At 41.1% G+C, this 14,345-nt stretch overlaps 1 protein-coding gene across 1 annotated transcript; it reads left to right on the forward strand.

The window, feature by feature from the left end:
- The first annotated feature begins 1,996 nt into the window (after nt 1-1,996).
- Nucleotides 1,997-6,691, forward strand: LOC147630053 (putative inactive receptor kinase At2g26730). The gene is made up of 2 exons (XM_086811663.1): nt 1,997-3,838; nt 5,903-6,691. The coding sequence occupies exons 1-2, from the start codon at nt 2,521-2,523 to the stop codon at nt 6,640-6,642; spliced, it is 2,058 nt and encodes a 685-aa protein (XP_086667789.1). The 5' UTR covers nt 1,997-2,520; the 3' UTR covers nt 6,643-6,691.
- The last annotated feature ends 7,654 nt before the right edge of the window (nt 6,692-14,345 follow it).

The following is a 14,345-nucleotide window of genomic DNA, read 5'->3' on the forward strand; positions in this document are numbered from 1 at the left end:
TTCAATACACACATAGCACACGACAGCACATGATGAGGTGATGGGTTTACTTTTTACATAAATCTAGACGCCTTTTTACATATTAAAGTTGATTATCAACTTCCCATTGCCAAATAGGTGAGGTTTCACCAAATTCTTTAAATAAAAAAAACAAATACAAACAACTTTCTACATGCCAAATTTCAAGTTAAAAATCATTTTTTTCCACACAGTTAGAAATTAAAAAGCCTTCAACCATAGAACTATGCCTTCCAAAACCTTCTAACGTTCACATGATAAATTTGTAAATATTGTATAACAAATTTTATATTTTAAAGAGAAAATATATAGTGTATAAAAAGAGATGAGTAGCCAAATGTCATCTTGATGGATATTGGGTAGATATATGGGCTCTTATAATTGGCAATGGATCTATAACCCCTATACTTAAGTAAGGCTTACTTATGTGTGTGGGCGTTACCCCCATATAAAAAATTACAAATGTTGTACATAAAAATTTCAAAATTCTTTCATACCCTTCTAATACTATATTAATAAAATGTTTGTTTTTCTTATCAATAAAAAATTTATATTCCTAGAATTTACAGTGTGGAAATGTTTTGTTCAAGTCAATTCCTCAAAAGTTTCCATTCACTTGGCATTAAACTATCATCAAGAAAAAATACATTTTCTCCAACAAGTCAAGATCCTAGAGGAGTTGTCTTGGCCTTGGCTTGTTTTCCTTTCAGAAATATACATATCAATCAATTTCATAGCTAAAGCTGTCAAAATCTCAACCATTAATTTTTCAAGCAAGCCCATAAATTTTTTCAATCTTGGCCTTGAACAAAACACAGGGCTATTTTTTTCTAGCATTGGGGGCCATGATACCTATAGTTAACAACATTGCTCCTAAATCTAGACGTCATTTTGGGGAAGAGCTATGTGTGAAGAGGATAGCCAATGGGCAATGGATGAGTTCAAACTCTGGAGTGGAGAATTAATTAGGAAAGTTGGCATTATTATCGGCTAAGGGCCTTTACAAACTTATCCCCGCCCATTGCAATTTTACCATTTTTGAACGAAATGGGATCATGGGTAGGGAATAGTAGAGCATGGGCGGGGGGATTCTCCTAGTCCATCTCTAATACCCCTCAATCATTGTTACAAACTTATCCCTCTCCCTATCCATCTCTAACACTCCCAACCCATCACCACAAGCTTAGCCCTATCCATCAAAGTCTTTCACACTCCCCACCCATCCCCAAAAGCTTATGCATGCTCATAAAAAAGTTGCATTGTTTGACATAATGTGAGGAAGGGTGGAGAATGGAAAGGGGAAACTACCTCTCCATGGCCTCCCGGAGTATGTAAGAGATGCATCCTGAGAGCATTAGTAGGGTTACAAAGCTAGAGGTGTTCCATGACATTTCACAAGGAGAGGTAAATGTTTTCACCAAATAGAGAAGGAGTCACAAAGTTTCCCATAACCAATAGCTTATGACCTTGATTTTTGAAAAGCTAGTTTTATAGACCAACCAAATTCTCTCTGTTTTGTGTTTTGTGGATGTATTTTTTCTTTTCCTAAGTTAATATAAAAGTCGCCCTTTAAAAAAAAGAAAAAAAAAGAAAAAGAAAATTAGTAAAAATTATACCCCCACAGTCCACTGCTACCGGGAGGGACGCTGAGGACTCGCATGGCCCCCGCCCTTCGTGTAGTTGTAGTAGCAACACGCTAAACAATGAGAGAGAGGGACGACGTGGTGGTGGTTTGTGTGTAAACGTAATGAAAATCCCGAGGAGTGGGTTTGTTTACAAGACTCCGGCTAATAGATAGGTTAATACAAGATTAACAGAATTCACTCTAGTCGAGTCCCTCCTAATTGGATAGGTTAATACAAGATTAACTGGTTGAGTGTGGACTAATTCGATTGGTTAATACAAGATTAGTTAGTTGATTATCTGTAAGCAATGGCTGGTTTAGGTACTCACGTTTTGCCGTCCAGATTTGTCCATTAGCTTTCAATGCAACAGGATCCCATAACCGTTGCCGGCTTCTCTCCTTCCCCTCTCTCTCTGTTTTCCACCGCCGGAGCCCCCACCCCGCGCTTCTCTCTCACAGTAACGTGTAATGATAACCATCACCATCGTCTTCTCCTCTTTAGTTTTTTGCTATGAAGATAGCAGAAGCTCCCATGTTCTTTTCATCATCTCCAATGTCCATAGCCACCCCTCCGCTTCATAATCGTGTATCTCTCCACTCGCTCCTTCCCTTACCCGTTTCACCCATTTTAATATCTCCAACTGCATTTTCATCCCCCATGATCGCCATAGTTTTCTCTATAACTGAGCTTGACTTCATCTCGTGTTCTTGATCTTGACTTTTCCTCTTTTAAATCACTGGCTTCGATGAAAGCTTTTATTTATTGAAGCATCTCCATCTCTAGACAGTCTTCTTCCTACTCGCAAGCTGTGGCAGACTCTCTTGTCTGAATTCTGTCTCTTTGAGCTTCAAATCTACACATACATTGTCTTATGTAAATGGGTGAGGCTGGCAAGAGGGGAAGCTGCTATCTGCTGCTAATAATGGTGTTTTATGGAGTGGTTTTGCCAGCAAAGGGCGATTTAAGAGCAGATGGTGAAGCTTTGCTTGGATTTCTACATGGTTTAGTTGGGGCTCCAAGGGTGATGAATTGGAGCAACAACACTAGCCCATGTACTTGGGTAGGGGTGGGATGCAGCAGTACCCAAGACAGTGTGGAGACATTAAAGCTTCCTGCAACAGGGCTATACGGGAGAATTCTACCAGGCACGCTTGGCTTGCTTTCCCAGCTGCAAATCCTAAGCCTGAGGTCAAATCATCTCTCTGGTCCCCTCCCTGCTGATCTTGCCAATTGCACCCTTCTCAGGAAGATTTTCCTGCAAAAAAACCTCCTTTCAGGATCTATCCTCCCTTTCAACTCCACACTTACCTCTCTTTTAAATGTCATTGATCTCTCCTTCAATCAATTCACAGGTGAAATCCCCTCTTCTTTAACTACTTTGAGCTTAAGGATATTGCTGCTGCAGAACAACTCCCTATCAGGCATCATCCCTCAAAATTTGGGCAACCTTAAGGAGCTTAACATGGCAAACAACAATCTAAGTGGGAGCATACCACCTGGACTGAGGAACTTTCCAAGCTCATCATTTTCAGGCAATGCAGAGCTCTGTGGCCCGCCACTGCGGCTAGCTTGCAAAGCACCATCACCATCATCATCTCCGAGTCCACCTGTGGAAAGCAAGTCCAAGAAGCAACTGAGCACGCTTGACATTGTGCTCATAGTGGTAGCAGATGCTGTCTTTCTTCTACTGGTGAGTACGTGTTGTTTACTATGCTACTTAAGGAAGCACATAAAGGGGTCTTCTGGTGGTGGTGGTGGTGGTTTTGCTGCTGCTGCTGAAGCAGTAGGAGAAAAGAAGGCAGAGAAGAAGAAGAAGGCAGACAGGAAGGCAGCGGATGATTCCAAGGATGAGTACAGTTCTGCACAGGAGCCAGAGCACAACAAGCTGGTGTTTTTCCAAGGGGGGCAGCTAACCTTTGATCTGGAGGATTTATTGAGGGCCTCGGCGGAGGTTCTGGGGAAGGGCAGCTTCGGGACCGCCTACAAGGCAGTGCTGGAGGATGGGCCGACGGTGGTTGTGAAGCGCCTCAAGGAGGTTTCTGTCGGCCGGAAAGAGTTCGAGCAGCAAATGGATTCCGTCGGAAGGCTCCGACACCGGAACCTTGTACCCCTGCGCGCTTACTACTTCTCCAAAGAAGAGAAGCTTCTCGTCCATGAGTACCTCCCCCTGGGTAGCCTCTCTGCTGTCCTTCATGGTAAGTACAAATCATCCCCCCTCTCTCTCTCTCTCTCTCTCTCGCTTAATCGATTCGTACTTAAGAGTGTAATTAACAGTTGACTAAACCAAAGATAGCTGCCTGTGATCTCTTCTTATTTTTAATGCTTCTCCTTCATTTTTACTTGATTAATATGCACTACTAATCCTTTACTTTAGTGTTTGATAATTACTCATATAGTGTAGCTCTCAAATAATTTATTCACCTTCACTGTTCACTCTATGTGGCCCTTAACTCGTCGCAGTTATTTACAACCTTAGTTGTCCTAGATCATATAAATTTAATACAGATGCTATGCATTAAATTTCTTACTGGAAGTACGAATGTCCCCCTCATGAAAGCTTTTACCCTTTAGTAGCTACTCAATTGATTAAAGTAAGTATACCACTCACATTTGTGAGTATTTAAAAAAAAAAGAAAAAAAAAGTAAGTATACATACCGCCTAAGGTTGCTCACGTTAACCTTCAGGCCCCTACCGCTTAATATCAAAAATCAATTGATTAGAGTAGGTATAAAGCTTAAAGTTACTAACGTTAATCTTGAAATTTGGAACATAACGTTAGTGACATTGATCTTGGGGGAGGGTGGGACGTAAGGTTATTAACACAGCTTAAGGATACTAACGTTGATCTTGAAACGTAAGGCCTTTATGTATAAATAAAGGATTATTGTTATGAACGTTAAACTTGGGGAAAGGGTTACAATTTTTTAAAATCCTTTGTGTGTAAAGAAACTGTTATTATCAACATGTGGTGTAAGAAGGTCTTTTCTCGTGAGCCCAATTAACTTGGCCAATGACCATTGATTGTCACCGTTTTTCTTACATTCCCACTAAGCCATTTACTCTTACTTGGCCAAGTTTTAGAGAGGATTTTCAATTGTACCAATAAATTGACACAATTAGTAAGCTAATTAATTAGTAAGCTCATGGCCAAGTTGCATTAAATGGCTCTGGCAAAGTTAAATGGGCTCATGGGAAAAGGTCTTAGGCTTTTATCATAACGCGTAGACCTTAGATTATTAAGGAGGGCCGCAAGGTAGATTAATTGATAGGATGAGTACAGATGAAGCCATTTTAAACTCTTATTTATATGAGTAACCTCACTCATCTTTGACTGGCAGTAGCCTACCCCTCCTCAAACCTCTAAATAGCTCAGCCTACCCCTCTTCAAACCTCTAAATAGCTCATCTCTTTCGAGTTTTTCAATTTTATCAATGGAAAAAATGGAATTTCGGATCCTTCACACGTTACCATATCTTGTCACCATGGGCTATAGATCACATACCGTTGCTGTTGAGATCATTGGATGGTGTATCTCATTAAACATTGTGCACATAGCCCAATCTATTGACTATGTGTGAGGATTATCTTGATGGCCGTTGGTTGTCCATGTAATGCATGAAAGTTGAAGTTATAAGGTCCTTTGGTGGCATGTGCAAAAAAAAAACCCACATGGTAACTATATTTTGGGGCAGATCAATCACATACCATTATTGTTAAGATCGTTTGGTAGCATGTCTCATCGAACAATTTATTGTCCAACTATAAGGTCCTTTGGTGGCATGTGTAAGGAACCCCACTTGCACTTTCATCAAAGGAAAAAATGGCATGTATGATGTGGGCTCCTTCCTTGCACATGTTATTGTGTCTTCTCCCGGTGGGGTATTTCTACATACCATCTAGCTGTTGAGATGATTTGGTGGCATGTCACACGAAACAATTAATAGCCTGGGCAACTTATTGACTTTGTGTGTAAGGAATATGAGATGATTTGGTGGCATGCCTCACGAAACAATTTATAGCCTGGGCAACTTATTGACTTTGTGATGTTGGTATTGCTTGACATTTGTAAGGCATGAAGTTGAAGAGATAGGTCCTTGTGGTGGCATGTCTCATAGAGAAACCAATGAATTTTGGCCCAACAAGGGAGAGAGAGAGACAGGGGGGGGGGGGGGGCATGCGTGGGAACAGCCCCAATGGGATGTGGGTGTGGGTGTCTTGCCATAACTTAATTTGCTATATGTTTTGTACGTTTTTGTAGGTCCTAAGAAGACAGTGTTGGATTGGGAAACGAGGCTAAAGATCGCAATGGGGGCAGGGAGAGGGCTGGCACATTTACATGGGACGAGCAGCAAGGTGGTGCATGGGGACATCAAGTCGTCAAACGTGCTACTCCATGGAGACTACGATGCGTGCGTTTCAGACTACGGGCTGACGTCCCTCTTCAGTTCAAATGTGGTGATTGGCCGCATGGTAGGCTACCGGGCGCCCGAGGTGGCGGAGACGAGGAAGGTCTCGCAGAAATCCGACGTGTACAGCTTCGGGGTTGTGCTGTTGGAGATTCTCACGGGAAAGGCCGCTTCGCAAACCTCGGCCGAGGAAGGGATGGACCTGCCGCGGTGGGTCCAGTCTGTGGTGAGAGAGGAGTGGACGTCGGAGGTGTTCGATAAGGAGCTCATTCGCTATGAGAATATTGAAGAGGAGATGGTTCAGATGTTGCAGATAGCGTTGGCGTGCGTTTCCACGTCGCCTGAGGAGCGGCCCAGCATCAACGAAGTGCTCAAAATGATCGAGGAGGTCAGGGTCTTTGAGGCAGCCACAGATAATGAAGGTGGCGGCGTCAACACCCAGTCTTCGGCTTCTCCTGATGATGATAACTCTAATGAATCGGTCCCGGAGGCTACATTATCAACGTCTATACCCCCCCCTCCCCATCATCAGCCTTCTGAGCATGTCGAGTCCTCTGCAACCTTGGGCTCCTCCACCGACCAATCCACGTAATCATCGGAAAAACAAGGAAACACAGGCCGCTTTCCCTATAACCATCTCATAGGGAAATGATCTGTTCTCCCTATCACACCCACACCCACCACCACCACCACTCGTGTGTCACACACAACCACACCCCCCCCCCTCCCACCACCCGCACGTGTGTCCCCCCTCCCACCACCACCCGCACGTGTGTCCCCCAAAAAAATTAGTCTATGTCCATTCTTTATGGTTTTCCCCCTTTGTTGTCGTTGCCCATTGGGAATTTTATTGGACTCCATCACCCTCACTCGCCCATTTTACTGTGCTTGTGCTTGATTGAATCTATCAAGCCAGATAAACGTTTATTTTTTCATGGCCATTGTTTTCAATAAGAAGATTTCATAATGTAATGAATGATTCTTTTGTTGTATTTCATTTGTCTTACTAGCCTTCACGAGCATGCCACTCTTTTAAAAAAATAAATCTAATTGAAAGTTTCAAAGCCTCTACCCTAACGACTCCCTTCTCATCAAAAACAACGATTTAAGAGCCTTAAAAAAATAAAATCCATTTATAGAGGCAAAGTGCTCCTTATGTCCCTCTTGATTTCTTTATTCTTTTGGTTACTAAGTTTTTACTCAATATGACTAAGCGTTCATGTATTATGTGAAGCACTTTCGTAATGAACTAAAAAATGCATCCATCTTGTAAATAAGAAAATTGTTCACAAATTTTCCCTAAGCTTGATACTAAAGCATGAGATGAGGTTGACGAGTATCTATGCAAATGAGAAGCTTCTTTACAACTTCTCCAGGGCATGGAGTGAGCCATAAGAAGTGGATTAGGGTCCAAGGTGGCAGTAATTCAAGTTTTGTAGGTATCTAATGATCTCAATTAAAGGTTTATAATGTGCTTGTAGTAGTAATTGAAGTTTTGTAGGTATCTAATGATCTCAATTAAAGGTTTATAATGTGATTACGGTCCAAGGTGGCAGTAATTGAAGTTTTGTAGGTATCTAATGATCTCAATTAAAGGTTTATAATGTGCTTGTAGTATGTATCACACCTGAAAAAAGCTAGTAGCAAAAAAGAATTATTGAGAAGGTGGCAGAGAAAATTAAAATCAAGCATGTATACATCAGTCCTAATGCTTCCTTAAGTGACGTTCTATGCTTGTTGATTATGTTAAGTTGGTGGAAGCTTTTTTGGGTTTGCAAATAACTGTAGAAAGAGCTAGCGGTACATTATACCATGCAAGTGTGGGCGTTAACAGTTGAGTTTAGCCTTTTTGTAAACCGCAAGGAGCAAAGAAGCCTAAGAGAAGAGCTCATGAGTTATCCTATTGCTGTCTCCTTTGAAGAGGAGCAAGTTGATTATCTATTCTCTCTTTTCCCAACTGCCTTCTAGGCTTCCACCTTAATCATATATAAAACAAATCACATGAATATTACAACATTTAATACATCTTTTGACTATACAAACCATGCTAAAGTGTTGGTTAGCACACTATACTCCACAGTCATGATGGCACAGAGAGTATCTGCATCTCTTTATCTTTATTTCCAAGCCACGACAAGGTCAACAATGTGTGGTACTGGATTTTCCCAGTCATTGTGAGGATGAATCTCAAGAGCAATAGCAGAATTCTAAAGCGCATAGGAGGAGGTAATAAACACAATCTAAAATCTCCAAAGGGGATAGTTAATGTTCTTAAGCTATCCAACTCCAAAATCAAGCATGTTCCTGGATTCATCTAGGTATATATATATATATATACATCAATGGTGGTGGCCAATGGGGCCTGGCAGCAAAGAAGTCGTGTACTAGCAGGAGCTCTCATAGAGGATATAATTTACATTATACACAAGACAACACTGGCGACCATAAGAATATGCTATAGCATGATATAACAAATGGTCATAATCTCCTCACATTTGTGCTCCACTAAAAGGAGCTTCAATGGATGAGGAGATGGAGGCTATATGCCACATGAAACTAGGGTGCAATAGACAATAAATGTATATAACTCGTGTATGGATGGTCTGAAGATTGACTCTTAAATATAGCCTTTACAAATATAGCCTTTACAGGCTTGGGGAATCCTGTACAACATTGACTAGGTAAACATGACACTTGTGCATCCTCCAAAAAAATATCGAGTCATAAAGTGACCTATGCATTTGGTGCAACACCCATTTCTAACCATATGGTAGCTCATTCAACTCAATCAGAGCGTGTCCTAGAGTAAAGCCCACTAATCCCATGTATGGCCCTCTAGGGAGATATTGATATCTATGTAGCCTATTTTGAAGTGTACCAAACCTTTTTACAAACCATGGAGTCTATAAAGGTCACTAGCTTGTGTACATTACATATGGGGGATGTTGAGCATCCATGCAACTCGGCCATGGCATCCTTACAATGGCATCTATGCTACTCTTCCATGGCATTCTTATAATGGGGACTTCCCATGAAAAACTAGATAGTTTTCGAGCATAATTATATGGGGGTGATCATTGATATCTAATAAGTAGGTATCAAGTAGTTGTCTATTTCCCCCCCCCTCTCCCCCTCTCCCCCCCGCCCCCCGCCCCGAGGATCCTATACAAAGATACAAATAAGCTTGGCCAATGGTTCTTCTTGAAGTTAGATATGTAGAGTGATGGAAGCCAAGCAAGGTGTTATACAAAGAACGTGCACACATTACATCATTATAGTGATGGAATGTAATAACTCCTTTGAGCTGAAAATAATGCAAATTTGAAGGACTTGAAGTGGTCAAATACTTAGTCAAGAATTTGAAGGCGAATAAGCACCGAGAATGAATAGAGATCATTAAGAAAGCTTCAAAAGCATTTGAAGTGGCTTATCAGCAAATAGTGATGGTCTTAGTAACGGAAATATGTGGAGATTAAGTGAGGACCCCTAATATAAATTTTAATATTATGGTAATTAATTGATTAATAGCTGGGTGACCCAACAAGTGAAAAGAATATCTTGGGTGTCCAAGCTAAGTTGATTGTGAGTGAATCCGATCAACGTTGTGACACATGCGATGCGTGTGAAGACATTGTGTGTGACTCCAATGTGGGAGTGAATCCAATTAATTATGTTTCACATAGCAGTGAATAATCAAGAGTGAATCTAGATAATGTTTACCAATTATCATTGATGTGTCGGGGGCACCTGCCTCTATAGCTTCATCCGAACACACCACCATGAGGAGGGAACAACCACCGAGAACCACAACACCAGCAAATCACCAAATCAAAGGACCAATTTCACTCAGTTGATAACCTCGGTTCTCTAGCTGACATAGTTGGATACCTGACTATTCTCCAAACTCCTCAAACTGATACAACTGATTCCCCCAGCTGTCTTCCCAAGTCCGTCCTGACCTCCAATGACTGTGGTCTTCACTCCCAAGTCTTCAATTTACCTTAGTTGACCACCAGTTAACCAAAAATAATCGCAAACTGACACAGACTGATCAGTTGTTTTGCTGACTGAAATTCTGAATCAGACACTGGCTGCTAACTCCAGTCAAAAATATGTCCGCCAAGCTCCTCAAAGTTCCTCCAACCTCAACTATCTTCAAAAACTTTCCTGTAGACTTTACTGAATCTATCAGCTCCCCCCCTGTTGACTCCCCTGCTGACTTAGCTAATCCAGTTGATTTAGCTGGCTCAGATCCAATTAAGGTCTCTTCAACCCAGTGTCTAGTGGTACCATCAATCCCTTAAAAACCTCAAATCCCACCAAGACTCGACTCCGCAGACCTATGGGTGACAGCAGTTGACACCATTCTGACCCTGGAACCCTTTCCCTTTTAATTTTACAATTTTGACCATGACTAAAAATCTGCAATTGTGACCACTGTTGACTGACTGAAAATCTGACAGTCAGATAGAAACCCTATATCACTTCCTCTCAACCCACTGAGACCAAATCTACCCTTGTATACCCTTAGTTGATCCCTTATGATAGTCAGCTGACCATGGCTAACACATTGCTAATCGGAAACAGCACTATGCTGGCTGACACCTTGACTACAATCCAGTTCCTAATCTATCCGGCTGACTTCTTCCGACAACTCTTTGATGGTGGTCAGCCCAGAGTTCACAGGCTTCAAACAAGGATAGATCCACTCTTTCACAACATCAATTGACTAATCCAAACACACAACTGACATAGCTGACTCTGTCAGACTCTTCTGACTCTAGATTAAAGCTTTTTAACCCAAAACTAACCTATTAGACCTTAGAACCTCACTCACACATATATTCTCTCAACAATATCAAACCAGACAACAAGAGTAGAGCAAAATCAACTCATCTTTAAAAAAAAAAAAAAAGAACATAAGGAGCCTCTTGTATATAGACGATAATTCAACCTGTCTCAACAACCCTGAGACGTGGGGATTAAACTGAAAAGAGAGAAAGCATCAAGGAAACAAGGGAATCCCCCACAAGATGATCCCAACAAAGCTCTTCAAGTTTCTTCTTCGAATACCATGAGAACCAGCAACAACAAAGAAATCTGCAGTCACTCCTACATGCCTTCACCCTCAAACACAGCAAAGATCAATTGAGCAAAGCCTTGGGCTGGGGTCCAAGTTCTAACAGAGTTGTTGCTCACAGAGATCCTAGGGCACCAACCTCCTACAAGATCTTCTATCACCTTTAGTACCCTCTGCTCAAGCTAGACCCAAGCTTTCCCAATCAAATCCCGTATTGTCATCTCAAAACACCATACACTAGTAGCTTCCACAAAGCTCCAACACAAAATCCCCTTGGCTCTCTCATGCACTTCTCAACTATGCTATCACCCAATGCTCCTATCGCTCTCCTCCTCAATTTTCCTTCCCTATGCTGTTCGCAATAGTGCACTTCTCTCTTACCAAAACCATCACAACCCAAATGCCATGCACTTTTTGCTCAATTTTTGTTCTCTATGCTGTTCGCAATAGTGCACTTCTCTCTTACCAAAACCAAAATGCCATGCATCTTTTTGCTCAATTTTGTTCATAGCGGCTGATAACATCAGTTCACTTGTTGCAAGTGGCCATGCAATAGTCCTAATTCTCTAAGGTTCTACACACACATGACGATTTATTTTTCAGGTGTTTAGGGTTGGTGTGGACACATCTATGGGGCACATATCTTGGACACAAAAAAACCTATCATAGTTTGCAAAGCCCCCCCTTGGTTAGAGCATTCATGCTCAACCACTTATGTTTGCAAAAATCTTCTTCAAACACACTAGCTCCAACTCCAACCATCATATGTTTCAGTATCATCAACTGCTTCAGAGCGACCCTCCACCTAGATTAAACATAAAATAAGGGTTCAAGTCTTGCAACTGTACCACATTCTCCACCCCTCTTGGATCAAATGGCCCATACACCTCATTGCTAGCAGATAGGTTCTCGTCCGTGTGCACCTGATCCTCGAGAGCATGCAAGTGAACGTGGTTTTATCCATCAAACCACATCATTAAAGGCATTAGGTTGCGTGGTACATCAAACCACATCATTAAAGGCATTAGGTTGCGTGGTACATCAACCAAATTGCTTTGCCAATCCAAAACACCATCCATAATCGGTGATGGCACATCAAGCATTAATGGCAGATGCTCATAAAATCCCAAGGAATCACCTTGCCTCAAAACATTCTGATCTAGCATATTAGAGGAGTCCATAGAAGCATCCAACATATCATCAATATCTTCACAAATATCCTCTAAGAAGTCAAAAACAAGATTATCTTGTGTATTAATCTCCACAAACTCTTTAGGTACACCTTCCATTACTATATTCTCAGTACTCTCCAAGCCAATGGTGTAAGAACCAGGGCTCACAAACCCCTTTACTGCATCATCCAGAATATTCATAAGTTCTTCATCAACGTCTGGCTCATTTCTGTAAGATTCCTCCCTAGCCTCTCAGGATGTCCAATATCTTCCCCTGTAGTCAAATCCCTCTTCAGAAATATAAAAGATCTTGTTTCTATCTGTTTTGGCCTAGAGAGAGAAAATATTCTAGAGAGACGTTACTCAGATTTTGGATATTTTTGGATGGAAAAATATCTCTTTGTATTTAAATAAGCTCCCCCGAAACAGAAGTTCAAAAAGATTTTCAGAAGGTGCATTCGAAATAAATTATAATATGTTCAAAAGGCCTTATCTTGGGGATCCAGTTTTTTTTTAAAATTTTAAATTAAGGTTTTGAGGGGCCAATCAGATTCATCCAAATGTGTGGAGGAGATAAATGGAAGAAATAAAGAAAATCTCCCAAAAAATGAGTAAATACTCACATAAGATGAAGAGTTGACTAAGGACAAGGTTATTAGTTAAAAATGAGAGATATTTAGAAGAAATGTATGGATGTGGATGTATGAATGTGGATGTGGATGTGGATGTGGATGTGGATGTATGAATGTGGATGTGGATGTATGGATGTGGATATGGATGTGTATGTATGAATGCGGATGTGGAAGTGGATGTATGAATGTGGATATGGAAATGGATGTGTGGATGTATGAATGTAGATGTGGATGTGGATGTGGATGTATGAATGTGGATGTGGATGTATGGATGTGTATGTATGAATGTGAATGTGAAAGTGGATGTATGAATGCAGATGTGAAAATGGATGTGTGGATGTATGAATGTAGATGTGGATGTGGATGTATGAATGTGAATGAGGATGCGGATGTATGAATGAGAATGGGGATGTGGATGTGGATGTGGATGTGAAGGTGGATGTGGATATGGATGTGGATGTGAAAATGGATGTATGGATGTGGATGTGGAAATGGATGTATGGATGTGGATGTGTATGTGTGAAATAATGAATGCGAATGTGTGTGAAATGATGTGACGTCGATATGAGTGAATGGATGAGATGTGATGACATGTGAATTGGGATGTGAATAAATGATGTGATGTGAATGAATCTGATGTGATGCGATGGAAAATGATGTGATTAGATGAGAATGAGTACACATAAATGAATGGATGAGATGTGATGACATGTGAATTGGGATGTGAATAAATGATATGTGATGTGAATGAATCTGATGTGATGAGATGGAAACTCATGTGATTGGATGAGAATGAGTAGATGTGATGACATGTGAATTGGGATGTGAATAAATGATATGTGATGTGAATGAATCTGATGTGATGAGATGGAAACTCATGTGATTGGATGAGAATGAGTACACATAAATGAATGGATGAGATGTGATGACATGTGAATTGGGATGTGAATAAATGATATGTGATGTGAATGAATCTGATGTGATGAGATGAAAAATGATGTGATTGGATGAGATAGAAAATGATGTGATTGGATGAGAATGAGTACACATATGAATGGAATGTGGAATAAGTAATGTGGATTGATGAGGGATGATGTGGAAAGACAAGAGTTCATTATAGAAACTATTTTTGTGAGACCTGTTTGTAAATGACTGTTTTATATCAAGAATGCTGGGGAAGCATTTTGACCGTCTTGTGATTAAGGTCGTGGAGACCTAACTGATAAAGTTACAACTGCTGATGGAGAGTCAATGGAGGACATCTCGCATAGCAAGGTCGGCCGAGGTCTTGACCAGCCTCCTCGGTTTGATTAAAATGGTGAGCTTCCGGTACAGTGGATGAGGGACCAAGGAAGCGGCCTATGAGTGAAGCGCTAGGTGATCTGCGAAGGATCCTAGGGGGTGCTGACCA

Source organism: Cibotium barometz, chromosome 17, assembly GCF_041138505.1.
Source record: "Cibotium barometz isolate CiBa-2024 chromosome 17, ASM4113850v1, whole genome shotgun sequence".
NCBI classification, from domain to species: domain Eukaryota; kingdom Viridiplantae; phylum Streptophyta; class Polypodiopsida; order Cyatheales; family Cibotiaceae; genus Cibotium; species Cibotium barometz.

Coding starts and splice junctions, on each gene's coding strand:
- LOC147630053 (XM_086811663.1), top strand. CDS start 2,521: ATGGGTGAGGCTGGCAAGAGGGGAAGCTGCTATCTGCTGCTAATAATG. Junction 3,839..5,902: donor CCTCTCTGCTGTCCTTCATG/GTAAGTACAAAT, acceptor ACGTTTTTGTAG/GTCCTAAGAAGACAGTGTTG.